General features: G+C 40.7%; 1 protein-coding gene and 1 long non-coding RNA gene across 2 annotated transcripts in view; both read right to left on the reverse strand.

Moving 5' to 3' along the window:
* Positions 1 to 935: 935 nt before the first annotated feature.
* On the reverse strand, positions 936 to 27,053 carry LOC121901746 (teneurin-2). Its single transcript, XM_042418678.1, has 4 exons — positions 26,809 to 27,053; positions 11,255 to 11,299; positions 9,610 to 9,903; positions 936 to 1,671 (listed from the first exon to the last, which is right to left on the reverse strand). The coding sequence occupies exons 1-4, from the start codon at positions 27,032 to 27,034 to the stop codon at positions 1,571 to 1,573; spliced, it is 666 nt and encodes a 221-aa protein (XP_042274612.1). The 5' UTR covers positions 27,035 to 27,053; the 3' UTR covers positions 936 to 1,570.
* A 73-nt stretch (positions 27,054 to 27,126) lies between these two features.
* LOC121902529 overlaps positions 27,127 to 27,710 on the reverse strand; it is a 54,406-nt gene continuing 53,822 nt past the window's right edge. The window contains exon 3 of the long non-coding RNA XR_006097576.1: positions 27,127 to 27,199. This is a non-coding gene — a long non-coding RNA (uncharacterized LOC121902529). The remainder of the gene's footprint in view (positions 27,200 to 27,710) is intronic.

Here is a 27,710-nt window from a genome sequence, read left to right on the forward strand (position 1 = left end):
AGGAGAATGAGGGTTTTTTGATTTGTACAGCTGTCAGACTTTGGCTATTGATAGTAGTCTTAGTATCAGTGAGGAACTGTCAGTTCACATCATTAGACAGTTTCCAAACAGGACTTTATGTGTGTCACATCTTCAGCACAATTATTTTTTTATCATCAGGATATAGGAAAGGTCAGAATATTACGCATCTGCATTTATTGTACATATGCTGTATGGTACATTAAATGTATTTCAAGACTTTCATTTCCAAGGAAGTCGTGAATATTTACTCACCAAAAACCAAGGAGACTGTACACAGCAAATAGTATATTTCTGATGTGTTTCCACAGACAAGAAAGTAATAAAACAAGGCATAGAGGGAAATTAACATCAGTAAATATCAGCTGTCATAACTTTGCCTCATAAAATTTAACCAGGAGAGCAAAGCCTGTGAATTTATATTAACAGCAATTTCACTCATAAGTGTTAAGTGTCACCACTCTCCATTATTCATATGCAGTACATGTGTAGGTCAGAACTAATTAAGTAGTGTTTGAGCTGCATACTTTTCTTTATAACTTTTAACCACAGCAGCTTTATCTACAGTTGTATGAGTTCACCAACTGTAAGTGTGTGTCAGTAATACATGAATTCAACCTCTTTCTATCAATTCAAAAGTGCTTCAAGAAGATTAACCTTTACATTATCCCAAGTAGAGAACCTCCATGTGCTCCTTTATCTCCTCAGCTCTTTGTTGCCATGTGCATGAATATCTTACTACTTTTCTATTTACTGCAAGGTTATGACCTTAAGTATTATGTGTAAGATGTACATGATGTATACAAAATACACAAACCTTACAACACAACAAAAAAAAAGAAAACTGCCTTCTAACACACGCACTGGTTTATTTTCATTTTGTCTTATCCGCCACATAGTCTCACTCACTCCTACCACTCTGATCTTACTAATGAAAACAGATGAAAACTCCACAGCCCAATAACACAAACATTAACACTAATTCACACTCATAGAGACAAACAATCTCAGAGACACGAGTAAATACGACTGACTTTCCAATAGCGGGGGAGGGAGTCAAAAAAATGCACCCTCTGGGAAATTTTCTCTGATCAAGTGCAAAGAGATTAACCAGTTGGACGTGTGCTAATGAACAGGAGATCATAATGAAAGGAGCTCGTAAATGTAGATGAGGCATGTGAAAAAGAGCAATGGCCTTGTCTTGTATCAGATGAAACACAAGAGTAATGTACAGAAACCAATTATTTGACTTTCTTTTTTTTCTCCCCACATAACACCAACACCCTGACAACTTTTCACAAATGCAATGTTCTGATTGCATTGTGGAGATGTGAATATTACGACAATATGTGCAATCATACTTTCAAAAAGAGCAAGCCTTTGAACCGACTCCGGGATAATGTTGCACTCTCTCAGCTGAGTTATTACAGTGTGTGCAACAGCCTCTTTCATACAGATATCAACTAATAGACAAAAACAGTAAATCACAGAAGACAAACACAGAAGAGGGCACAAAATCACATCAAACACAATCACATACAAACAGATAGGCCTAAAGTGGGCCAACTATTCTAAAAGAGGCCACAGTCAGATGTGACTTACTGATCACATAGTCTCCAAATGGATCCTCATCCTCCTCATCATCTAGGTAAGCTGGAGGAAAAGGAATTGAGGAAAGAAAGGAAAAGCAGGGGAAAAGAAACAAAAAAAAACATTATAACAAATCAAGAAGGATGAGTTGGAGAATTAAAACAAACCAAAACTGAAAGTGGACAATAAAAGCATAGAAACGCTCAGAAACAAAGGGACATCTTTTACAAAGTGGACGCAAGGTATGGTTGAAAGAAAACAAACAAAAACAAAGTGAATGCGGCCTTCTGCCCTCTCCTCATCCACCTTTTCCCACCTGCCTCCACTCTATATGATACCTCCAGCCTTCATTAGGAAGCAAAAGCGCTGACCATTAAAATACAAAGTAGTTTCAGCAACATGCAGAGGAAAATATGATCACTCATAATTGGCTGGAGAATTCTCAATTTGCTCTCAGCGCTCCTTCGCCCTCTTTCTCTCTTACTCTCTCTCTCTTTCTCTGGCAGGTCTGAAGATGGCATGAGAGGCCATTACGGCTCACTAAATTCCCTATTAGGGCGGCAGCATAGTTGTCAGCAAGTTACAAGTCTGACGCCAATGATAATTCAACACTCCTGTGACTCTATTTTACCTGATAATAACACTGTTAGTATGGGTGGTTCTTTACTGCAGATACAACCATGGTACCAATGTTGCTCACACCACCAAATACACACAATAACACATTTTTCTAATGCCCCTATTGTCAGCTTAATGTGAAAATTCTTTTGAAATCCCTCCCCCATCTCTTCTTTTCCTTTTATTCATTGTTTATGTCTTCCTCCTGTTCTTCTTTTCTCTCCATCACTCCAGGCTCCCTCCCTTTAATGTGAGTTAGCATCCATCTACTATGATCAATATCCCAGGGCTTTTATTAAACACTGCTCTTATGCATCTGTGTGTGTGCGTGTGCACCTGCCTGCCTGTGTGTGTGTGTGTGTGCATGTGTGTGTATTATCAGCCTTCACTTCAATAACAACTCCAGTCCAACAATGTCTTTATTGAGTCAGGAATACACAAACAGGGTTGTGAATGTTTCTTTTCTTATTCATCACAGTGTGTCTGTGCAAGTATGAGCATGTATGAGCGCTGTGGTCAGTATGTTGAATAGAACAATCTCTATTGATCCTGACTGCAAAGCATTTTTCATATTCTGGGCTTATCCCAAGGAAAGACACGCATAGATATACCCAACATGTGTGTGTGTGTGTGTGTGTGTGTGTGTGTCCATCACTACTTTGCTCATTGCAGCACGCATAGCTCTCGCTGCATGGACAAAAAGTCCTTGAACCAGTGGGTGAAGTATGGAGGCGTACACGCACGCACACACACACACACACACACACACGACCATGTGTGTGTGTTTGTGAAAGCCGGCTGTCAGTGCTGCTCTCACACACCATTCATCACAAGCTACTAATTCTGTTAGACCATTGTTCGCACCCCACGTTGCTCTCTGAAAACTCAATCAGACTCTAATGCCCCCAACCTTCCTACTGTAACACACATGCACTTACACAGACTCTCACTTTCAGTTTCTCTCACACACATACACACACACACACACACACTCCCGGAGACCCTGAGGGGACAGAAATGGTCTTGGGGGACCCCATCAGTCCAACTCTATAAGTGTTGCCTGAATTTGATAGACAGGAGCTGCATGGACCAAGTTACTGGTGTTGAGAGTGGCTGCGGTGGAAATTCAACTGAGGCTCAGGGAGAACTCAAGTGAAAGAAAAGGGTCTTACAATCACTGTGTGACATATAATTATAATCTGTATTCCAAAGTATAGAGCACTTTTTATTCAAAATCAAAATGATCATAATTAAACATTATCTTAATCTACCTTGATTACAAGACAATCCTTTCACAGCTCCTCTTCTAAATACTCTCTAAAGTAACAACACATCAGCTGACTTGAATGTGGTTGATTTGATTTGATTTATGGTGGGATTCATGTGGTACACTGAAAAAGAATAAAGAGGACAGTGCACTCTGCCTCCTGTGCTAGTAGATTTGATTAGTTAATCAGGAATCACTTTGCCTAACTCTTTTTTTCTTATAAAGCATAATTATAGTTCCAGCTAAAAATAAAAACAAAAAAAAAAACTTTTGACTGCAGCTGTTTTAAAATTCAGTTTGAAAGTTTAACGTTCTGCAAACAAATTAATAGTGGAAGGGAAATAGGAGTGCCATAAAAAATAATAAATATGTAAGAGAATAAGAATATAAATGTGGAAATATAAAGATAAAAAACAAAATATTACAGAATAATTATAAACATATTCATATATTTTCACATTTATTTGTTAATTTATTTCTGTACACATTTATTTATATATTTTTAAAAATAAATATTTCTTGGTGAGGGCTATGTTCAACAGCCCCCCCCCCCCGCCACTGCCCCCTGCCACCACTGTTCATGTTCTTGTTTGCTGTGTTTTTTGCCGCAAGTTGAAAGTGTTTTAATAAAAACAAATGACATTTTCCAAAGAGCACAATCAACCCTCATCTCTTCCACCTCTACGGCCCTTCATGCTGCTGGGATGATAACAGCTCAGGCTGCTTCATCCAGCCAGTCACAGAAACTGCGTAATGCAGAAAGCACTTACTCAGCTGGTGCCCTGCCTCTGTCTGGGAAACAGAAGGTGGGCAGCCTCATTTACCTGCAGGCTGTGCTAGCCTGTGCTAGCCTCTGCTCCCCCCAGTATTTCTGTTGGACATATGGAAGGTGATGGACGCAACATACTGAACAACTGTTAAAAGAACTTGTTGGATTCCTTTGTTAAACTCTTGTTCTGCCTCAGCCTTGATGTTTCCTTCCCTGATTCAAACTGCTACCACATTCACTCTGTGCATACGCAAGTCTGCGTCCACATCTACTTCCTGTTGTCAGTGCTCAAAAGCTTCTGCCAAAGCAGAATTCATGTGTGCAGGAATTGACTACTTGACTACACTGGGCAGGAAGGCCCGTCCAAAGCAGGTGGATTGACAGTTTGGCTCTTCAAGGAATAGCAAAAGCAATAGGGAAAAGAATAAGGAAAAATAAAGGGATAAAATAAATAAATGACATTATATAATGATAACTAATTACATTTTTTTTTAAATATAGAAAAAAAATAGAGTAATTTATATGCATGAATAAATACATATTTAAAAAGAAATATATAAATATATACTGAAATAAATGAAAAAATAAATATGAAAATATATGAAAATGATTAAATTATTCCAAATTATTCTTTCATATTTTGTTATTTCTCTTTATATTTCTGCAGTTATTTATTCTTTTATTTATTTCTCTTTACATTTCCACATTTTTTATTTACTTATTTATTATTTTATGTATTCCTCTTTATATTTACAAATTTATTTTCTTATTTATTTTTTTATGGCACTCCTTTGCCTCCATAGCAACAAGGCAATTGAGCATGCCTAGGCGGGGGGCAGGGTTAGGCAGAAAGGCCAGACTAAATTTAGCGCCACCTTTTCATTCTCTAATTACGAGATTAATATATCCTGTCACATATGTCACAATGCTACCCTATGATTTATTATCCAGCCGACCAGATGGAGAGATTGAGCCAGAGAAGGAAGGAAGAGAGAGAGATTGTCTGAAGGCAGCTAATCAGCATGCATGTGTGATTGGGCCGGGCCTTGGCTGTGGAGTGAGCGGCCGCTGCGTGTCTGTGTTTATAAAGTCAGCTGTATGAATAAAGCCAAGATTTATTGATGGAAAACAATGTTGAAGTTGAATTAGATTCTGCCTGTTTCTTTAACAGGCTCCTGTTTAATGAGAGGAAAACGCAAAAGCATATGGACCCGCACACACACACACACACACACACACACACACACACACACACAAGCATGTGTAGAGCACTGGACTATGGATTGTGGCCATAAAGTCTGCCCTGGGCTTCAGGTTTAAATCAATGTCAAAGCCTGATCTTATTTCATCTAATGCATGTTTTAATCATTCTCCCTCCTGATCAATGCAGTTTGGATGCGGCCATCAGGCACTGCCGTGGGAATTTACAAGCGCTCCTATTCTCCTGCTTGTGTTTCCAGACGGACGTTTTACGAGGCAGTGCACAGTGTGACAGTAAATCTCTTCCTCCACTTTGCCAAAATGAAATCTCCCAATGCTGCTCTCTATGCCCATATTTGTTTGTCTCACTGTGTTGCTTATGCAAACTGAACTTGTATTGGCTCTGCCAAGTCAACGTTCTAATCTCTTTATTTTAATAGTGTCTGGAAGGGGCAATAAAAGCGGAGTGTCTTTATTCAATACTTGACAATAAAGCTGGATGTAGGGAAACTTTGAAATCCCTGAATTGCATTTAGGAAACTAATTTAACAGGCTTTACGTACTTGTCGGTAATTGGAATTCAGGAGTAAATAAAAAAAACAAATTAAAAAATAATCACAGAGCTTCAGAATCTGAGGTTTCAGAGATCTACTGCAAACTACCGCACTGGTGAGCCACATTTCTAAATGAAAGACATGCAGTTAAGTGTCTCTGTGCTGTAGTTGAAAAACATTATGAGCAAAGGCTGTTTTTATAGGTTTTAAAAGCTGATCTCTGTGTATATGTTTGTCTGTTAGGGGTGGACAATATTCCAATATTTTTGATTTTATGATTGATGATTGTTTTATTGTTATACAAATAACACAATCCAGTCCAGTGCAAATGAATGATTCTGAGCAACTTTATCAAAAACTCAATTAGTTCACATGTGTGAGAAGTTTTATTGATTATTTTATATGTATGTTTGCATAATTTGCCACGCTGCAATACTGATACTGGATTATCATTATCGTAATATCAATTTAAACTATATTGGCCACTCCTGGTGCATATGTGTGTGCAATATGCATGTGTCTCAATGCAATGTTATAACTGTACGCATGCACATGTGTAAATATTATAAAAAAGAGCCTAATCTAGGAAAGTATTCCTCAAAGTGCGGGACAAGGGCTGGCATATTTACGACTGTGTTTTGGCACTGTGGTGGTTCTAATGCCGGTCTATCTCTCATACCCTCTCTCCCTATCTAGTTATCCAGCTCTCCCTCTGTCTAATGCACGCATACACACTTGAAGACACAAACTCACGCTTACAAAATCATCCCCCCAAATAAATCTATGCAATCTCCCTACTTTCACAAACATATAGCTCTACTCAAAGTTCACTATAGCAGTTATGTTAGTTCTACTTGTTTGCATTAGGTGTATATGTGGTGCTAATTGTGTTGAGACTAGCAAAGGCACCGAGCACCTTGACTGACGACTGCTATCAATCCAGAAGATCACACTCTTTAATTTGTTATCGACTCAGGTTTTGTTTTGTTTGTTTTTTTTTCTCCAGAAATTTCAACTCCCTCAGAGTCAAACATTTAAAAATAGTACATGTAGTCAGGCAAGCTGAAATATGGGAAGAAAATCCAAAAATGTCCGGTGCATTTCTCCTGCCCTGATCAATCATCTGATTTCCCAGGGTCAAAAACTGCAAAAGAATCACCTCCTTTTTTCTGACTTTGTTTTTAGGAAATACAGACATAGATGTTATTTTGAAGTTCATTTGTTTATCATAAACATTTTTTATTTGACAAAGAAATTGAATAATATGGATAAAATATATGGGGTAAAAGATGTGTATGAATTATTCTACAGCCGGTTGCCCTGCTGACACAAAAACTCAGAGGCACACTCACACAAACACAAATAGTGCTTCTGTCACCATTTCTCTGGGTTTTCTATTTTGGTAGTGAAATCGGCAGTAGGCCACACACGTACATTCACCCACATATACACTCCTGCCCTGAAGGGGAACCCTAGACCCTTAAACTGACACCTGTCAGTCACGCAGGCGAGCTCTACTGACAGGAGCATAACGAGGGATGGTGAGACGTGCGGTGTGAGAGGAGAGAAGACAGAGGAAGAAGCTTGAAAGATGAAGAACAAAGGTGAGAGAGGAGGGAGATGAAGAGGAGGAGGAGGAGAAGCAAGTGGAGGTGAGACTTCTGAAGCTTGTTAGAGACACAGCAAGATGAGAGTGTAGCGGCTTGCTGTTTGGTGTTTTAGCACGTCACCGTCTTTTTGATTTGTTAGCATGTGTTTATGATGTTGTTTCTCTCTCTGCCTCTGTCAATCTCTATTATTAGACCCTCAGATCCTCCTCCTGCTGTTTTGACACTCCCGTTGCTCCTGTTTCACACTTCTACACACATATACAGGGCTTGGGCTCATACACACTCTCACACATGAAGACAGACAAAAAAGCATATAGAAAGACAATGACAGACTCAGTAACACGCACTGCACATTCAGCACCCACACTGCTTGGGGCACACAAGCTGGTTAAGTCTGGTGGGAGCGAAATCTTCCCTCCGGGTGCTTTGAGGTGTGACGTGCCTTTGGAATCAGATGTTCTGTTTTGGAGGAAAATGCAGGAGCGAAGGGTGAGATTTCCTCATTCAGAGTGACTAAGTAGCTAACGAATTGACTTGATCAGACACACGCACACACCTGGTCCTTTTATCAGGCTGCCTCGCTGCCTCTGATCTCTTCATGCTGGCAGAGACAGCAATGCAGAAGCCTGATCTAAATCTCTGGTCTGTGAAACCATGAGACGAGCCTAAAGGTGTGAGCCGGTGGTCCCCTTGAACACTTCTATAGAGGCTGAACTTTTGAAGTCTAGAACTTTATTTAATTGACTTTGATTTGACACATGTTCTGCATAATCATCAGTATGAATTTTTCCAACAGACAAGGGCATGTTTGGCCCCTGTAGGAGCACAGAAATATCCATGAATAACACATTTTGTTTCTTTTGGTAAACAGAAAAAAAAAAAAAAAACAACTTTTGATCTTCCCAACAATCAACACTCAGTGACATCATACTGCAGGCAAATGATTATCACAATATAGCGCTGGATTAAGAAGCTTATTTTACAAGGTCTGGAAATGCCAGCAACAGAGCGCTCAATGGCGTTCTCCTGGCCCTGAGACAGAGAGAGTGAGAGCGGCGTCTGCAGCTGATATCTGTGGCTGCAAGATTAGCTTGGTAATTAACCACAAAGCAATTATCGGGTGGTGTGATGAGAGACGCGTCTCAGGGAAGGTGTTTCTTGATGTGTTTAATAGGTGTTGAGTAGTTTGATCAGTCGGCAGAAGTTGTCTCTGATTCGGGGGCCCACAGTCCATCGGAGGTTGATCCACAGCTGATACGTACAGCTGCCGAGAATTCAATTAATTAGACTGTTGCTTTTCCTTCCATCCACTTTTCATTAACCTCCATTGACACTTCGGCAAAGCTCGTGTGCAGGTTTATGACTGCGTCAGGATTAACAAGGAAATAGGAAGTTGGCAGTAAACAAAGTTGCTGGAGGAAGGAGATTCACACCCCGGCACTCGTGGGGAGATTCGAAGAAAGGATCCTCTTGAAAAGTAAAGATTAGCTTCCGTTTGCATCTAGGTGTTGGATCACACAAGTAAAAGCAAGCTCCAGTCTTACTGTCTCCAAAACAATCCTACAGTATTTTTTTAAAAGACTGACAGACCAATGGTGAGATCTCAGCAGATAAGTGGTGTATAAGTTAGAGGGTTTTAGCTAAGTGCTATTGATGAAAATAAGGATAAGGATGCCTCTCTTGGGGGTGGAGGGGGGGTTCTACCATTGTCCTTCAGATCAGAAATAGACTGAATCAATACATCCAACTCACCCTCAGTTCATATGATGGCTGTCTGTTTGAGAGGTAGTCTAAAGATTTTAACAATATCGACAAAGTTGTGTAAGATTCTCACTCACGATTCCTTCAAAACATTAACTATCATACCAAATCAGTCAGACACATCCTCCCCAATTTTTTTCTCACTCTCTTACTTCCTCTTAAATCAATGAGCCTGTACTTTCATACTATCTTGACCACACTTCCCAGAACCGTCTGTCCTACCTGACTCGTCGTCAGACTTGTTGTCATTCTCTGAGTCGGTGAGAGTGAGGGCCGAGTTCTCACGACTGGACACTCCTGAGCTGCGGCGGGATTTTACTCTTCCTCTTCCAGCCCACAGCTGGATGGCTCGCTCTGGGGACAGCGGCCCCTCTGGGTCCGAGTCGGCATCGGAGCCGGCGCTGAGGGAGTAACCCCTCTGGAGGAGGCCCAGGTCAGGACAGTAGGGAACGGCGGCGGGGTGCGGAGTGGGATTTGGCTCGCATACTCCCAGTTCTGCCAGGGTGAAGTTGCCCCCTGCGAGGGAAATAAAAGAGTTACACAGGTGGTGTGTAGGGCTGTGGAGAGTAATGTAAGTAAAAGCAGTAAATAAATACTCGCACACGCACTCACACATCTAGCAAACAAACCCACAATCACAAGCAGAGAAGCACGCTAATTATGAAACTATGGAGGTGGAGGCTGAAAATTGGGCTTTGTTGTTGCAGGCAGGTGGGGGAGAGATGACGCAGCATGAATCAGGCACAAACTACAAACTAGCTGCTGGAAGGAATATGTACTAGCCTGCAGGCCTGTTAGGGCTGGCTTAGAACGTCTGCCTCCCTCACTTTACTGCTCCGCATTGGCATTCATGAGGTGTTGATGTGAGATCAAAGAGCTGTTCACTTGAGGCCTCTCAGACTATCATCTCCCCACCTAGTTGCCATCACACGCTGGACCCCAGGCTCCCTGAATATGCTGCAGTCTGCTGCAGTACCGGCCACGCTGCCTAACACTCTCCCCCTCAAGACAAACTGACTCGTCACGTCCAAAATAAATATATAAAATTATCCAAATTAAAGCACATCAAAGGAGATCAATAAACAGTGCTGCAGCCCAATTAAATCCAAGCTGAGGAAAAAGCAATTAAGGAAAAAGGCATGCTCAACCAATTTATTCTCTATACTAATTAAAAGAGTATTGTGGATGCAATCGCTCAACATCAGCTGTTGGGGTAAAGGGATCGGGGGAAAAACAGTTGTGATTCACTTCATTAGCAGTTTGTGAGGGAGGGGAGAGGAAGAGGCGAGCGAGGAGAGGTTGGCTTTGTGGTGGTATACTGTATCAATGCACTGGGAATCACACAGCTGTGTGACTGGGTTAACTGTGACTCATCAGGCGTACGGACACAATCAGAGAGAGGAATTAAACAGATGAAAATCGTCTGCTGGATCTTCACGGCTCCTCTTCACAGCCTTGCCGAAACTCAAGAGTTGCGCTGAAAGTAATGAGGAAAGGGAGGGTCTAAAAAGGAAACTTAGCCAGTGTGTGGTGAAAGGCTCTATACTTCTACTCAGACAAACAGATGGACTGGACTAGAGAGCAGAGGCAAGCGAAAAACTCCACAGGTGGATTCAGATACGAGGCTACAGCTTGCCAAGCATCCAACCGGCTACAAAGTTATCCAAGCATTGCAATACTTCAGGGAATATTACCATTCTTCGTCTTCTTTGCTTCCTTCTGTTTTCCTCCCACTTTTCATAAAAGATGACAAAAGGAACCTCCTTTACTATACGTGACACTAGGGGCTTTCACAATCTGTTGGTAATTTACACTACAGTACTACTGTATATGCACAGGATCTAACTCCTAGTTGTTGAACCCATACCTGAGATGAAGTATCGTAGGAGGACGGGAGAGAATTCCAGGAGGCCTGAGAGAGTAGAGCACATGTGTTCTTTAACAGTCAGCAAATCATCTTGAATTGAACTTCTCACTAGAAAAGTGTCTACTCCACAATCACAGTTAGGATGACTCTTTATGCAAATCATCCCATTCAACCACAATGACAATAATTGGGCCACAAACACATCTTCTACTCTAAACAAACGCTACGTGGAAACAGTTGCACAACATCAAAGTGTGTGTGTGTGTGTGTAAGCGTGTCCGTGTGCATATGTGTGTGTCTGTATGTGTGTCACCGACACCACTATGTACAATTAACATCCCATAACCAGTGATTACACATGCAAAATCCAATCACTCCTTATCACTATCAGCGGTAGACACAGCCCGATGCCGTAGCAATCTACATGTACTCAAAGAAAGATGGATTGGTGCGAGAGGTTGGAGCAGACGTGAAAATCTATCTCAGTTATTCTACAAATAGAAAACCAATCGCATGTTTGTTACATGATATTATGACAGATGTGGGGGCAAATGCTGTGCTGCATTCTAATCAGATCAGCGCATTTTTTTTCTGTATGACACTGCCACTGTCATTCTCGTGCTTAATGTGTGTTCGGAGCTCTGTGCAGCTGCCACGGCTGCTGTGTCTGTTCATTGTGTACGTACGCTTGTCTGTCAGATGATCTGTGCATTCAACATGAGTGTGTTGTTTGAGTGCGTGCAGATGGCTGAATTAGACCGAACTATAGGGCGAACGCAGCATGATCTAGAATGCTTTCCTGTATTTTCTTCGCTAATAGTGGGGAAAAGAGCGAGGGGGAAGGAGGAAGGAAGGAAGGGAGAAGAACAAAAAGAAAGAAAAAAATAGTGAGAAAAGCGTGGAAGAATGTGAGAAAGAGAGAGAGAGAGAAAGAGGGAATAGAGGGTTACTGGGTAACTAGGTTACACAGTCTTCACAATAGAATGCAAACCTGTTTTTTAGGGTACATGGAAACAGGATGTGAGATATAAAAGGTGGGACTCAATGAGTGTATGCTGAATAAAATTCAAATGAAAATGGGGCTACTTTAAATGATAGAAAAAACAGCAGAACAGAAGAAGAACTAATATGTGAGTTTAGGCTGCATTCAGACCAACATTAGCCCTGCGTGAAACAAACACTGTCCCCTCTTGCATTTGAATTACCACAAAAAAAAGGTCCAAGCTGGAGTTTTGCTGGAACTCATGTCATCCTGGAAGACAATGCATTTGCCAAACAAATACATGACAGAGCACCCAGCAATGTAGCCCCTTTTATTTTTTTAACACAACAAACTAGAATAGAATAGAATAGACCTAAACTACTTGCCACACCTTTAATCTTACATGTTTACATTGATTTTAGAAGATCCATCATTTGACTGAAACATTGTATGAGTGAAGCTGCAGCCTCATTTTTCACGTTTCTTTGCTCAGGGAAGACTTAAGTTTCCTGCACCTGAGATACATTATCAATCAGAATATTCATGCACCGCACGTTGTGTCTCAGAAAAATGAGTGACACAGGGGAAAAAGAAGCATCTTGTTGGAGCTTGAATACAATAGTTTGAGTGGGAATGGCATTTGCAGTGATCCATTAAACCAAATGTACTTCCCTTGATAAAACTCATTATGGATGTGTGTGGAAGTGAATGTGCAGTATGTGTGTGTGTGTGTGTGTCTGAGTGTTTGTGAGTAGACAGCTTTGTGGGATAGAGGGGCCTATCATTAAAAAATCATTTGTGCTTGTTAGCAGTTTGACAGGCAAAGTATAGGCAGCAGGACTCTGCATTATGCTGGTTGACTTTCCCTCACCCCACCATGTAATTCTGTAAAGGATGTAAAGCAGGCAGAACCTGTGGGCTTCAATGCCTGCAATTATGTTGCTTTTTCAAGATCTAATAGTTTACAGTGCAGGCCACCCTTGGACATGCCATTTTGAGCTTTGGAGGGAGCGCCAGTTCAGAACACGTTCTGATTTGCCCTGAAGTGTTGAACTAGTGAACTGATTTGCTCCTGGGTGGAGGATACATCAAAATCAGGAAGCGAGTGCAACTGTGAACAGTAGGTTCCCCAACAATCCTCTGAAATAGCTGAAATTACTGTTAATAACAGTAAAAGCCTTATTTTCTTTGTCACAGCTAAGAAAATGCCAGAATTTGTGGCTAATAGCAGCCTAAAATGTGTCATTTCTTAATATTTTCCATTTTCATTTGCGTCCAATTCAAAATTCATTTGCACTGCACTTTAGTATCCCTGAAGAAAATGAACTTCTCTTTTGTGTTTTCTTTTCTCTAAATTATGGAGCAATAAAATATACATATATATTCTTTCCTAATAATAGGGAGCTTAAGGGAAGACACAAGAAAAAAAAGAGACAAAAATGTCAGAGAGACAGTGAAAATGACAAAGTAGAGACAATATAGTAGTTAGGACCCAACTTTCCACAGTCACACATTCCTGCTCTGATCAAATCCCAACAGAAGTTGCTCTCTTGTCACGCTGTGTCTTCTCCTACTCGCTCAGACAAAATGCATTTGAAAAAGTACTGAGTTGCTCAGTACTCTATTAAAAATATTTAATTGGTCACAAATATTTCTCAATATTGAGCTTTGCACAGCTGTATTTACAAACATGCAAAATGGCACAGCAGAATCTCACATTCAAAATGCTCTAATACTGCTAAAATGCTTGTTATCTCTACTGTAGCGCTTGAAAAGCCGTCTTACAACAGGAACACACTGTAGGTCATATTGGAATGACCTAAAAAATATTGACAACAGGTAGCACAGTGAGATGTATCTGTCTTTTTAGGAATATTTCCATTATACTACATTATAAAACATCAATGGCACTTTACTATATAAAATATACACATCATTGTGTTACAATGATGAATCAGAAATGTTGCGATGTGCTTCAAGATGTTTTAATGTTGCCTTTTTTCCTCAAATACAAAATAATAATAACTGAAGTAAACATATCTATCAATTGGGTATCTACAAAAGATACAGATCATCAATACCATCTGAGACTACAGATGATATTCCGCTCACTCACGTCGTCTCCCACCACACACACACATGCTCTCTATCCCACAGTCACTCTTCCTCCTCTATCAGAGGCTTGTCTATCTCTGCCTATGCTTATGTAAATCCCTCCCTCCAAAGTGTTCCCCTCTTTGTTTAGATAGTAATGAAATTAGAAAAAAAAAGAAAGAAAATGAGTATGAAAACATATGCAAAATGGGCTGTAGATACTGTCCTGAGACAATTGCTGGAGTTTGAGTGAGAAAATTCATGAATTTATGAATTTTGAAAGACTGTTGAATTCATTTTGTGTCAAAGCAATGAAAAATGATCCACACTTTAGTTCACACAGGCTGCTGCTGTGCTATACCGCGTGAGAGAGAGAGAGAGAGAGAGAGAGAGAAAGCACTTCTTCTTAAGTTGATGAGAAAAAAAAATTGGGAGTAAAATAGAGAGTGAGACGAGCCGATGGCGAAGAAAGGGTATCATAAGATGAGGTGGTGAAGAATGATAAAATCCCCAGTCATGATAAACAGTTTCAGCAGGGAGAGAGGAAAAGACAAGAAGACAGAGAGCGGACAGACAGCGAAGTACCATACTACAGTAATATGCCCCCATAGTAGATTTAATGAAAGCACTTAATCTGAGAGATACAGTAGAGAGCGAGGGAGAGTGACTCTGACTTGACTTTATGGGGTGACTGTGGCTCAGAAGGTAGAGCAGGTCGTCCTCCAGTCAGAAGGCTGGTGGTTCGATCCCTGACTCCTCCTGTTCGCATGTCAAAGTGTCCTTGTGCAAGAAACCCAAATTGCTCCCGATGGTGGTAGCTTGCCACCACTGATGTGTGAATGTGTGTGCAAAGTGGTGAGTGAGTAGCAGAAACATTGTAAAGAGCTATATAAATGCAGCCGTTTACCATTTACCATGAATACATGTTGTATAAGGGTCAGGTGTCAAGGTTATTATTGTCTGTGACAAAGTGAGAAGGAGTTTGTGTGACTGTTATTCAGCTACTATTATCACACATACTATTATTACTCACACACAAACACACACACACACACACACACACACACACACACACACACACACACACACACACATACACATACACCCACACCCACAGTGCAGCAGTGGAGAGTACTAATAAACATCTTCACAAATCAGGGTTTCCATGGTGATGAAGTGAAGTAGTGTTTAAAATGAAAAATGAATGTTGCACAGGCACATACATACTAATGAACAAAACCTCTACAGATGTTGATAATGAGATTATCGTCTTTGGCACGATACTTTTTTTAATTCACAAAATGCTTGTTTCTCATTTATAAGTCAAACTCAACTTCAATTATACATGGCAATACCAGCCCAACATCCCTATCCCTTAAAAAGTAAATGCTAAAATGTTTTTCAATTTGACACCATGTCTGTTAAATCACACAAACATATTTTAACTCTCCACATGGCTCACTTAATTAAACACAGCTCCTTTCCTGATGACTGGAAATGTGCCATTGTCATGCCTATTTTTAAACCTGGAGACCGCCTTGAAGGCAGTACCTACAGGCCAATAAGTATACTGCCAGTACTCTAAAAGGTTGCTGAGAAAGTTGTCATTGAACAACTGACAACATTTCTTAATACAAGCAGATTTGGTCAACATTGTATGTAATTTGGCTTTAGAACAAATCATTCCACTGAAACTGCTACCTTGCACTTAATAGAGCAAATTAAATCAAGGCTTGATGGAGGAGGAGTAGTTGGTGCTGTATTTTTAGACCTGCGTAAAGCATTTGACAATCATGATGTTTTAATATTGAAACTCTCTAAATTTAACTTCTCATCTAGAGCACTGGCACGGATGTCTTCATATTTATCTAACAGGATAAAATGTGTGAAAGTTTGTGAATCATTGTCCAGTTACATGAAGTGCACAATGGGTGTTCCACAAGGGTCAGTGTTAGGTCCCCTATTATTTAGCCTATATATTAAGATTATTTTCAAATTTGTGCCTGGTTTATAAGATTTTAAATGGTTTGGCCCCTCCTCTCATTCTCTCATTCTCTGTAAAAGCCACGTCTCAATGGAATGTCCTACCTGACGACAAAAAGAGTTGCAGTTCCATCAGTGCGTTTAAAACCAAATTAAAAAGTCTGCTAAAAACTACTCAGCTCTGTAACCACTGACTCTACATTTGATCTCATGGTCTTCTCATGAATTTAAATAATCTTGTTTTTAATTTGACAAGCATACATTAGTCATTTCTAGTTGACATTGTGGGTGTATGTGGTGTGCTGTTGTGTGTAGCTTTGTATTTTGTATTATGTGTCCTGTGTGTTTTTGCTTTGTACTGTTTGTTATTGTTCTGTTATATGTTTTAATAGTGACCTGCTGAAGGGACTGCAGATGAAAATTAGCTATACGCTAACTCTGGTACAATGCATCAAATGGTGACACTGATGTTTAACACTGTACATGGTCCCAATAAATAATTAAATAAATAAATAAATATTCATATAGGGCCATTCTGCTGCTCATGATTTATGCCAACGTTTAGTGCTAAGACGAGAAGTAATGTGCCCTTTATGTAGCAAGGCAGAAAATAATGGTGTGGAGATTGAGTGGTGGATTTACATGTGGCACATTTGACCTTCTTGTGGGGGAACCAGAGTTTGTGTCCCATCACAGACATCCAATTAATGCTTTTTTTCTGACCATAATCACAATCTTTCCCTTAACTTAAAGCTGCACTAATAAATATTTTGATATTAACAATGGATCAACTCGCTGGGTGTAATGTGAATAGGATTGGTTGTGGTGATGAATCTACAGAGAATTATCACCAAACTGTGCGGTTTCCTTTAGCTCTATCGAACGTTTTAGCATCTTTCAGCTCATTTGGTTTTACAGCCCACAACTTTATTGTTTTGGTTTTATCGCTCTAATTAACATAATTTCCAAATGTGTAATGCAGATACATATTTGATGTTTAAAAACACTCCTGGGTTTTACATCCAATATCAATATAGAGTTGGGAAACATACCTGTAATTTATGGTCAAATTTGATTGAGCATTTTAACTACTCAGAAAACAACAACAACACTAATAAGATTTTTTGTATTCTCTCTGACACCCAGACCTGCTCTGTAGTTAACCTGTAGCACTTTATTGAGAGTATTACAGGGTTTTAGGGTATTACTGTATAAGTCTGTCTGTTGTTTGGCTAAATATCTTATCTCAGTCATCACCCTCATGACCATCAGATAAAATGCCTCATCCCTCAAAAAGGAGATTATTTTCTTACTCTTATTTGCCAGGATTAAAAACAAAGTGATTTGTAGCAGTCGATACCGCCAAGATTAAAAAGTTTTATCTTGACATCTGAACATGTGCGTTTTACACCTAATAAGTAAACAAAGCGCTAGCACACATGCTATTACTTGAAACACTGAAACATTCATGTTATCTTAATGGGCATGTCAGGAATCAAGCTCAGGTTTGTTTGAAATGCAAAAAAATCAGTTACCGTTTTGCCACAGGAAATGAACTGAAATAATACATAGATAATGAAATATTTATGTTTATATACTGTATAGACGGCTCTGTTACATCTTTTTTCTCCAACTTTGTTGATTCTTGAAGTGCTCATTGCTGTTCATAGAGAGTGAGTGGCAGTAGCTGAGATATGTTACAGCACTGACATGCCGTGACAGGATGACAGTGCACACTGACAGTGAATGTCATAGGGCTGGGTGTTATCAAAAATCCATTACACACACATACACACACACACAGAGAGAGAGAGAGAGAGAGAGAGAGAGAGAGAGAGAGAGAGAGAGAGAGAGAGAGAGAGAGAGAGAGAGAGAGAGAGAGAGAGAGACAGAGAGAGAGAGAGAGAGAGAGAGAGAGAGAGAGAGATACACACACACATATCCCATAGCGTGTGGCATGTCATTAATGCCACCATTAGCAGCACAGTAACAACCTTACAGATATACCCAAATAGGAGTGTCATGGTCAAACACATCCCACACCTCCCAGATGACATCCGTTCTTTTGGCACCCGCCTGAGCCATGGGGGGCCTAACACCTCCTAATGAGGAGACCTAAAATAGGTGTGACAGATGTTATCCATCCCTGGGCTAGTTCTACCCCTGCCCAGAGGATAGAAGTCTGGGTTGGACAGGACATGACAGGACATGACACTACACCATGCACTCTGGGAGAAGGCCTTGTCTCTGAGATGTGTAACACTAAGCAGTGAAACACCTCCCATCCATGAACAGGAGGTCAAAGTTGACTAGACTGCATCATTGTTGCTTATACTCAATTGACATCTATTGAGTAAAAAGTAAAATTGAAGGTTTTTCAGGAATGTTGGAGAGTTAATATAACATATCATTAAATATTTGTAATGCATGTGTAGATTTGTACAGGCACATGGTATGGAAGCAACACACATTCACTATTGAGAGGCAGAGAGTAGGTAAACCCCCATCTATGAATAAATACACAAATTGTGTATGGATCTTTTGCAGTATTCATCCAGGAATACTATATAGAATATATGAATATGGATATGCTGTATCTCTTTAGTAGGTTAGAAGGTTATTAGAGCGTGACGTTAAGAGGGCATGTATGCACACACTGGGCCTCATGCAAGAACCACTTGTACAAACAGATTTATTATTAAGATGCACAAGAAATTTGTGGAATTCATCATTGTTCTTGTACTTAGAATTTTCTCTTAGGTACGAATTAAATTTAGGAGTGGTCCAGACCTGTCGTATGAGTCATGAACAGATCATCTCTGCCTTTCTTCTCAGGGGAGAAACATTTGTTTGACTTACAATTACAATGCCCTAATCTGAATTAATTTGGAGGAGTTTAAATATAATATTCTGTTCACCATATTATCATCATCATGGCCGCCAATTAACTGAAAGGTTTTTTTTTAGATTTTATCATTTTTATGGCCATATTTGGCGCAGCAGCTTCTACATTTCATTAATTGTTAGAAACTTTTCTCATTCCAACAGTTGCCTCTGTGTCTCTCTACAGCTCTGTGTCCACTATCATCTTGTATTGCAGCTGATAGTGTAACATCACCTGGATTCATATTTTGGAGTGGAACATGGAGCCTTATATGGCAATTTTGGGGGCGCTGATTATGCTAATGATCATGTCTCACAAATGTGGGCCTAAACAAACAAACAGACTGCACCATCTTTTACCAGGATTATCTATTTTTTAAACAATAAGAGAGAACAATAAGTTCTCTAAAAACAATAAAAATAATAATGATGATAAAAATAACTCTACTTAAAACTTTCATGTCTTGGATGTGGTCAGAAGTGTGCTCTGTTGCACCTGTTACCCCACAATGATGTCATGGTGTACTGACACAAACAAAATCAACCACAACAAAAAAAAAACTCAGTTGCATGGCTAGCAGATGTCCATTAAGGCACATCTAAATCTTGGTTGACTGTTTAACTACCAATCTAACTCACTGCACAAGGTATATTAAATTGCAGGTAACTATGGCAACAGCTGGCAAATAAGAGTCAGCTCTTACCCTCACTAGAAAAACGAGCCTAATCATAGGTTAAACTGACAACATGTTTTTAAAAAACAACTGATATTTGTGGTTAGTGGCCCTTTTATAAGCATGATAATATACTCTTTTGGTGGAGGAAGCCACTCTTAACCTCTGCCTCATCTGTTATTTTTGTATATCAAAGCACCCCACTGTTTACTATCAGTTACATATGGAATTCATCCATCTTCTGCCTCCCCTGTCTGAAGCACCTTTCTCTGAATCTATAGCATTCTTGATTTTGTGTACTCATCTGCATGATAATCCCACACTGATTAAAGTTTTGAATTTACACATGCAGCAACATCAACTGGAAAGCAAATCATCGGCATTACAGTATCATTTTTGTGACTAAAGCAAGGACGGAACTAGCATCAAAACAGACTCATGCATAAGAATGGCATACATTAGCACACACACAAACACATACACGCACAGTCAAAGCCTGTGGCTGGGGAACATGTTTAATTACAGCCTAGGAAGCAAGTGACTCGGCTGAGAAAGAAAGAAAAACACTTGATAACAGTGACATTTACAATCTGCCTCATTTATCAAAAGCTGCCAAAGCAGAGTCAAAGAGGGTCATTACATAGTAAACATAGATTAACTCAACTCTCACAAAACCCACACAACATTGTCTGATAAATGATTTTTACTCTAAGAAAATTGCAGATGTCAGCATGCATTTCCCTGGACGCTGTCACTTAATTGTTTTGTTTGTTACCCTATATTTGTGTGTGTGTGTTTGTGTATGCGTGCACATGAATAAGAGCCAGCATCGGTGCTAAATAGCTGGCAACTTCAACGTGCATTTCCCTGGCCTCTCCCTATTATTTGTCTCATTTGTTACCCAGTGTTTGCATGAATGTGCACATGCACCTGTGCCAGTGTCAGTGCTAAAAGCTAGCACTTTCACTTTCATAGCACAGACTGAATTTGACAAACTAAACTGAGGTGTACTCTGGGTTGAGTGGTGAGTGAATCCCAAGGGTACATCAGGTTCTCATAGACTTGTACTTAGTGCCAATCATTCAACATAGTCCCAAAACAACTATTAATCACTCTTTCTCATTCACAAACATACACAGACTAGCACTTCATACAGACACATCTGTGTTGCAAGGAAAAGAGCTGATGTGAGTCTGTAAACTCTGCCCTTTTGACATGTACAGTATCCTGAGTGTGTGTCTATGAGTGCCAAATGTGGGACCAGATGTTACTTTGAGTTAAGTCTCCATTTGAAGACCTCCTTGAATGTATAAGGGCCACACATGCAAACCCACATGAGCAGTTTCGGGTCTATAAAGGAGCAAACATGGGGATGGGGTGAGTTGGAGTGTGTTGTGGATTGGAGGAATGGAGTCAGCCCCGGGATATTCTTCAGTGACTCCTCTGCTCTATTGCTGCAGCTACGGGATGCTTTTGAGTGTCAGCAGCTGGCAGAGTCGCAGAATGCCAGGGAGAAGACAAAGATAAAGAGGGATCGGAGGAAGAGGGGAGGGATTGTATTTAATCTCACCGCCATTTATTTTTAATAGCATGCAGCTGCTTTGTTCTCTCTTTGATCATCAGCAGTCCAGGTTGATTGTAAACCAATGGAATGCACAGACACACACCAGCATGTGTTCATGCATACACACAAAGAAGCATACAAACAATCTGTATTTTATTTTATGTCTATGGATTTTTGCACTTGTTTACTCCTAATTTGAAAGTCCAATTTTCTATGCACTGCAGTCCTTTTCTCTGTTAATCATGCTCTTGGCCTGTGGAGAGCTACAAACAGACATGTGCTGTGTCACCAGCCGCTGCAAGCAATAAGCTTCACCAGGAGGCCAAACACATGGCAGGTGCGCTCTATTCCCCTAATTCAACCCACCACTGTGCTGGTGCCCCAAGCAGTAAAAGTCGTCCATGAACCCTCACTAGTGCCTCACCCGTGAACATAGTTGTACTATGAGGTAGTGGCAGAGAAATGTACTCCTGAACAGAAGTCTGCAAAGATCCAGTAGTTTGCAGACCATAAACACATCCCTCTCGCTAAGAAGTGGTCAAGGACTTGATAAATCACAGTTATATCCTTGTCAAGCAGCTTCCTCTCATCTTGTCGTGGAGGTTTCTGTAAACACTGTCAAAAAGCAGGCTGGTCTTTCTTGAGAGTAAGGGTTAGTCCCTGACTCTCACTGAAGTGGACACACTATGAGAGGCAGCTGCTGTTGCTGTTTGTTCAGAAACTGGGGGGGGGTCTTTTCTCTCCAAATAACAGAGGGACAGAAGAAGCAGTGGATGTTTCGTTAGCACAAAACCTCCTCCTTCCACCCAGCAGTGCATTTTCCTTGCCATTCGGTCTTGAATACTGGCAGTGGAGGGAATCATGCCAGGATGCGAGTGGCAGACTTTGGCAGAGTTTTTGGATAAAGCTGTCCTTGGCTACAGTAGTCATTTGTCACATCAAAGTTGGTGGAGAAAAGGGAATGCAGAATGAGGTAAACATGGTCATTATATGTATGCAGCCAGCTCTTAGGTAGCTTAGAGCTGGCTGCATACATATAATGACAGGTGGCTCACAGGTTTGAATGGGATCATTCTGATAAGAGGAGCACATACATGCACATGTTGGTGTGTCAGTAAAGAAGTCAAGGCTATAGAGCTCAGATAGCGGTCAAACCCTGCTTGAACTTGAACACAAAGACACACACAGTGTGCTGCTTCTCAAAGCCTAAGAGAGGGCCTCAACATAACAAATATGACCATGAAAGCAACAATACAGGAACAGCAAGGGTGAGAAAAATGGAAAAAAGAGAGAATGAGGCATGAAAGGTGTGACAGAAGAGCAAAAGAGGACATAAAAGAAAGTGAGAAAAAAGTGATAGATGGAAAGGCAGACTCTCAGAGAGAGATAGAGATACAATAAGTAGGGATAGTAGATGATGTTGAGTGTTGTCCAGGCAGTGAAGCAGGCAGGTGGGTGGTGGATTCTCTGTGTGGTTTCCAGCCCTAGGGGCAAAGCAGCAGAGAAGAATGTAGAAGGGCTCATTTAGATCCTTCTAAAAGGAAAGGCCAAAGCTTCTAGACTGCAGTGGCTGTGATAATACCTGCTGTCTAGAGGTGGACCAGCAGGGACGACACACCCCTGGGATGTGCTGAATAGGAGCTGCAGAGAAAGGCTGGGAGAGAGACCAGTAGATGTAGCGTATGGGTTGAAAGATCAGAGAGACAGAAAGGTGAAAGACAGCAGACAAACAAAAAGAGACTGCAGTAGGAGAGCTGGCGGGGTAGTTCGCTTTTGTTCACTGCTCAAAGTGGCATATTAGAGTAAACACATTTGTCATATTTGTATTTGTGTCATGGGATTATCTGTTCAGCAGTTATCTGCGCAAATTCACCCCATACTAACTCTCTGCAAAACATGAAAGGAAACTGAAACTAGTTCCAAATTTGTATGTAAAATAAAGCAAACAAACGTGTCCCTGATATTTCTGGTTATATGTGAATGAGGCTTGTACCTTGTTGGAATCACTGATGTTCTCAAATATGTTGCTTTGTAGTGTTAAATAGCGAACACTCATAATGAGCTTTCCAGACTGCTGCATGTTATGGCGAGGAAAGAATGTGTTATTTGGCTGTGCATATCCGAGCAGACTAGCTAATAAGTGTGTAATGGGGTAACAGTGGAGTTGAGATCCAATGAAAAGCAAGGGGGAGTGAATTGAAATACACAACTGAACCTGTTTTATCAAAGCCGTTTGGGAAACCTAGAGTTCAAAAACTGAAAATGAACTGAAAAGAAAAAGAATTTTTATGTTCTGAAATAGTGCCCGATATAGTTTCATACATTGAAGTAGACACTCTAACATCTAACAACGATATATTGTACAGTACAACAGCACTTTCTTATCAATTCTTCTCAGTGGACCATTTTTTTCCTGCAGTCTATTTACAGCATGTTAAAAGTTATCCTGGTACAACACGCCAAAATGTGGAAAAGGGGCTGCAGCAGGATGAATACACTGGATATAGGAGGAATACATTATCGGCAAGTAGGCTTGGGGCAGACCTAAATAAAGGCCAATAACATCAGTTCATCTCACCTCCTTTTAAAGCAGCAAACAGTTTCCTAATAGCCCAGGAGGTAAATCCAGAGAAAATATTTCTTGCCCGGGAGGCATAGAGTCACTAAACACAAATATACTGTACCCCAAACACACTCCAAATACAGTTCCAAAGGGAGATGATGTTCCTTTTTTAAGTTGAACTTATGCTTCAAGAAACACTGAAATTCCAGTGATGATTTTCATGCATAATGATGTGCAGTAAGTGAGTTATTTTGGAAAGTAACTACAGCAGTGCAGCTACAGTATAACACAACTGTAGTACTTATAGTGAGTCCAGTGAGAAACTTTTGTTAGAGCTGTAACATGATTGCAAAAACTGGCATCTACATGTTTGTGCAATGAAAAACATTATTGATAATCCAAGAAAAGTGAGTCATGATGCAGTTTTGCTCCAAAAATCCCAAAACCTTTGATTTGGCTCAGGACACATCCTGAGGACATCTGCTGTACTGCTAATAATTTGCGCTGCATAACTCAATGCAAATTATTTTCTCTGAAATTACATCTGTGCCTAAGCAGTGTTTGCGTGTGTTAGGATAGCAGTTAAAATCATCAAGATAAATATAGGTAGAATATAAACTTTTCTCCAGCTAGTGTAGGTGAGTCAGTAGGGTGCTCAAGACTAGTATTCAATAGTTTGTATGATTGTGTGTGTGTGTGTGAGAGTGCAAATGCTCACTGGGTGCTCCAGTAGATCCTGAGCATGACTCACACCTTTTTTGTCTCACACACGAATCTAATGATAGCTGTAAAGGGAAGTCAATATGCATTAACACACCACAGAACTGTAAATTGGTTGTGCTACACATAACCAATTGCAGTCTGAGAATAGCTACGGATGACCTCAAAACTTCTCAGCAAGAAACAGGAACGCCATGATGGCTTGCCCAACCAAAAGAACAACATCATTATAATTTAATCAAAGTTAATCACATTTTCTATTGTGGCCCTATCAGTGCATGAATAACTAACATTCCAGGTCAGTTCAAATATCCAACCTCCCCTTCAAAGCATTTGTTAGATATTCAATAAAACAACAAGGGTACTATCTGAATTCAGTCTCCTCTATGCCCCCATTTTAGTAGTTACTGGTGGTGGTGAAGGAAAAAAAAGATTTTTGTCTACCCGCACCATCTTGCCTCTTAACCACAAACTGTTAAAGACAATTGACACATTGTTTCAGTTGCTCATTCTCTCATGTACCAGCTATAAAAATATCTGTTTGAAAGATGAAGAAAACTCTATTCATCTGCTGCTTCTCTCGCTCCGTCTTTCTCACTCTAACTCCTTTTCTGTCTCCCTCCTTCCAGCACTACTCCTCCTCCCGTGGTGTCACAGTCCATATGGTGCTGCAACACTGTTGGTCTCCTGTGGCCACACTTCCCACGATGCATCTGTGGCACTGGGCTTTAGAGGGAGCTGATAGGCTGAGAGGACTGTGGTATCGACCAACTATCGTCTGGTGTGAGGTCAGCTCAGTGCAGCAGTGGAGTGTGTCCGGACAGCACACACCACTGATTTCCACTCTTTCATGCATCCCGCCAATCAATCTGCCATTTTCCATTGTTACTTTTGCCTCCGTGGAGCAAAGTATTCTGTTCTGGTGTATTCTTTTCTTTGAAAAAAAAAAAATCTTCTGTGTATGTGTGCCATTTCACATGATTTTTATGCTTTAAACTACTGTGAGATTGATCCATTTCTTAGATTACTTGAAACCATGCACAGTCAGACATGTAACCCTGACAGTGGGTCTACTTTTTCAAGCTACAATTTTCCATTTGAAAACCTTGATAATACAATCAGGGGCTATCCATATATAGTTTTCTATTTTTAAGGGGGGATATTTACTCTTTTCTGCACTGTTGTGTTGTATTGCTCAGAGCTCTCTTCCTCTCCTGCCTGTGTCCATGCAGAGAAAACAGAGCTTAGCACAGATCAATCCCACAGAGTCTCACTCCTTTCACTAGCCAGGGATCAATACCGCCTGTTTCATGTCCCTCTGCAATAAACACATGTGCATACACACACATTCACAGACATACACACAGTTTAAAGACATGCCTATGAGAGCAGGCCCACCCCTTTGGAGATGACCTATCGGCCTATCGGCTGACTTGCTCGCCAGGGGATACAGAAGTTCATTATGACAAGCTTGCCAGTGCTAAAGGTCTACTTTGGTCCTCTGCTGCAAAGTGCAGCATTTACGTCAACTGATTACTTAACAGGTTGCCACAGTGGCCTTGCAAGAAACACGCAGTGGCTAAAAGTAGCATACAGCTGGGAAACTTTTATATGTGCAACAATGTGACTGTTGAATGTGTGATGGTAAATGTTTAGGGATCATATAATGCAACTGGAAGTGTTTAGAACCAAGCTGGGCTCCACCATACTGTATGTGCTGGACAGGAAAATGACTTGCCATAGCTATTGGAACAGCACTGAGATCAGAAATAATTGGTACAATTTTGACAAGTAATTGCTACATCCTTTTGCTTTTTAGCTGCAGTTGCCAGCTTTCATTATCTGCTACATTAAGAAAGTCTTTCATGACCCTGGGATCATATGACATCTCATGAGCTCCTTTATTGAGAAGCCTGCAGAAACAACTTTTCATTACGTCTAATTTCCTATATGAATGAGCTAAAATTAACTGAAGTCATAAAATTGACTTGATTTTTCATGTAATGTCTCCAGTCCAGCACTGTACGGATCGAGCCCCAAACTACTGTGTAAGAATGCTTTTGAAAGAGACATATTGGTCCACAAACCTACCTTGCCTTGAGTACTCATCAGCCTCGTGGTGAACCAGGTCAGTCACACAGCCGCCATAGTGCAGCCTTTGCTCGTGGTCGAAGGCCTTAAGCGTCTCGCTGGAGCTGTAGGACTTCTGGGTAGGCACACGGCATTCATCTGTGTCCAGGGTGGAGGTGTTGTACTGGGAGTCTTTGGAGCAGCGACCCCTGGTCAGGGAGCGGTGCCTACGGTCCTTCAGATCCATGCTGGTGATGAGGGGTGGGGGTGGGGGGTGGGGTGGGTGAGGATGAAGGGAGAAGAGATGGAAGCAGGGAGTAGAGGAGGAGGAGGAAGAGGAGGTGGTGGTGGTGGGGGGAGATGGAGGGGCCTCCTAGTGGGCCTCCGTAATGTCAGTCTTCACTTCAGTCACCTGGAAAATAGAGATAGAGCGAGGGAGAGATGGAAGGAGTAGAAAAGACAGCAAAAGGTTGGTATAGAATTAACAATTGCACTGCTGTGACTCGGTAAGGGGGAGCGTGGCGCATGGACATTTGAGCAGCCAGGCAAATATACGACACATTGGAGTATTGATGCAGGATAAGTAAGGCTATTGTAGGGAGAAACAGAGCTGGCAGCGCTGTGGTCCACAGAAGTAGTCAACTATCGACCAGGCTGATGAAAAATAGTCAGCCAGCATTTAAATCTATGACATAAAAACAAAGAGTGACTTAAACATGGTCCAGTCATCCTAAACTGATGTCAGCAACACATGATTACAGACACATAAATAACCAATGATGACAAGGAGGGGCAGAGAATAAAGAAACAAAAATGGGCGGAAAGCAGAGAGAAACAACAATGATGGGAAAAGAGACGCAGATTATCTAGATTGGAAAAGGTAAAGGGTGAGAAAGAACGAAAAGCAGCCGGATGCAACAGGA

The sequence above is a fragment of the Thunnus maccoyii genome, chromosome 8 (assembly GCF_910596095.1).
Source record: "Thunnus maccoyii chromosome 8, fThuMac1.1, whole genome shotgun sequence".
NCBI classification, from domain to species: domain Eukaryota; kingdom Metazoa; phylum Chordata; class Actinopteri; order Scombriformes; family Scombridae; genus Thunnus; species Thunnus maccoyii.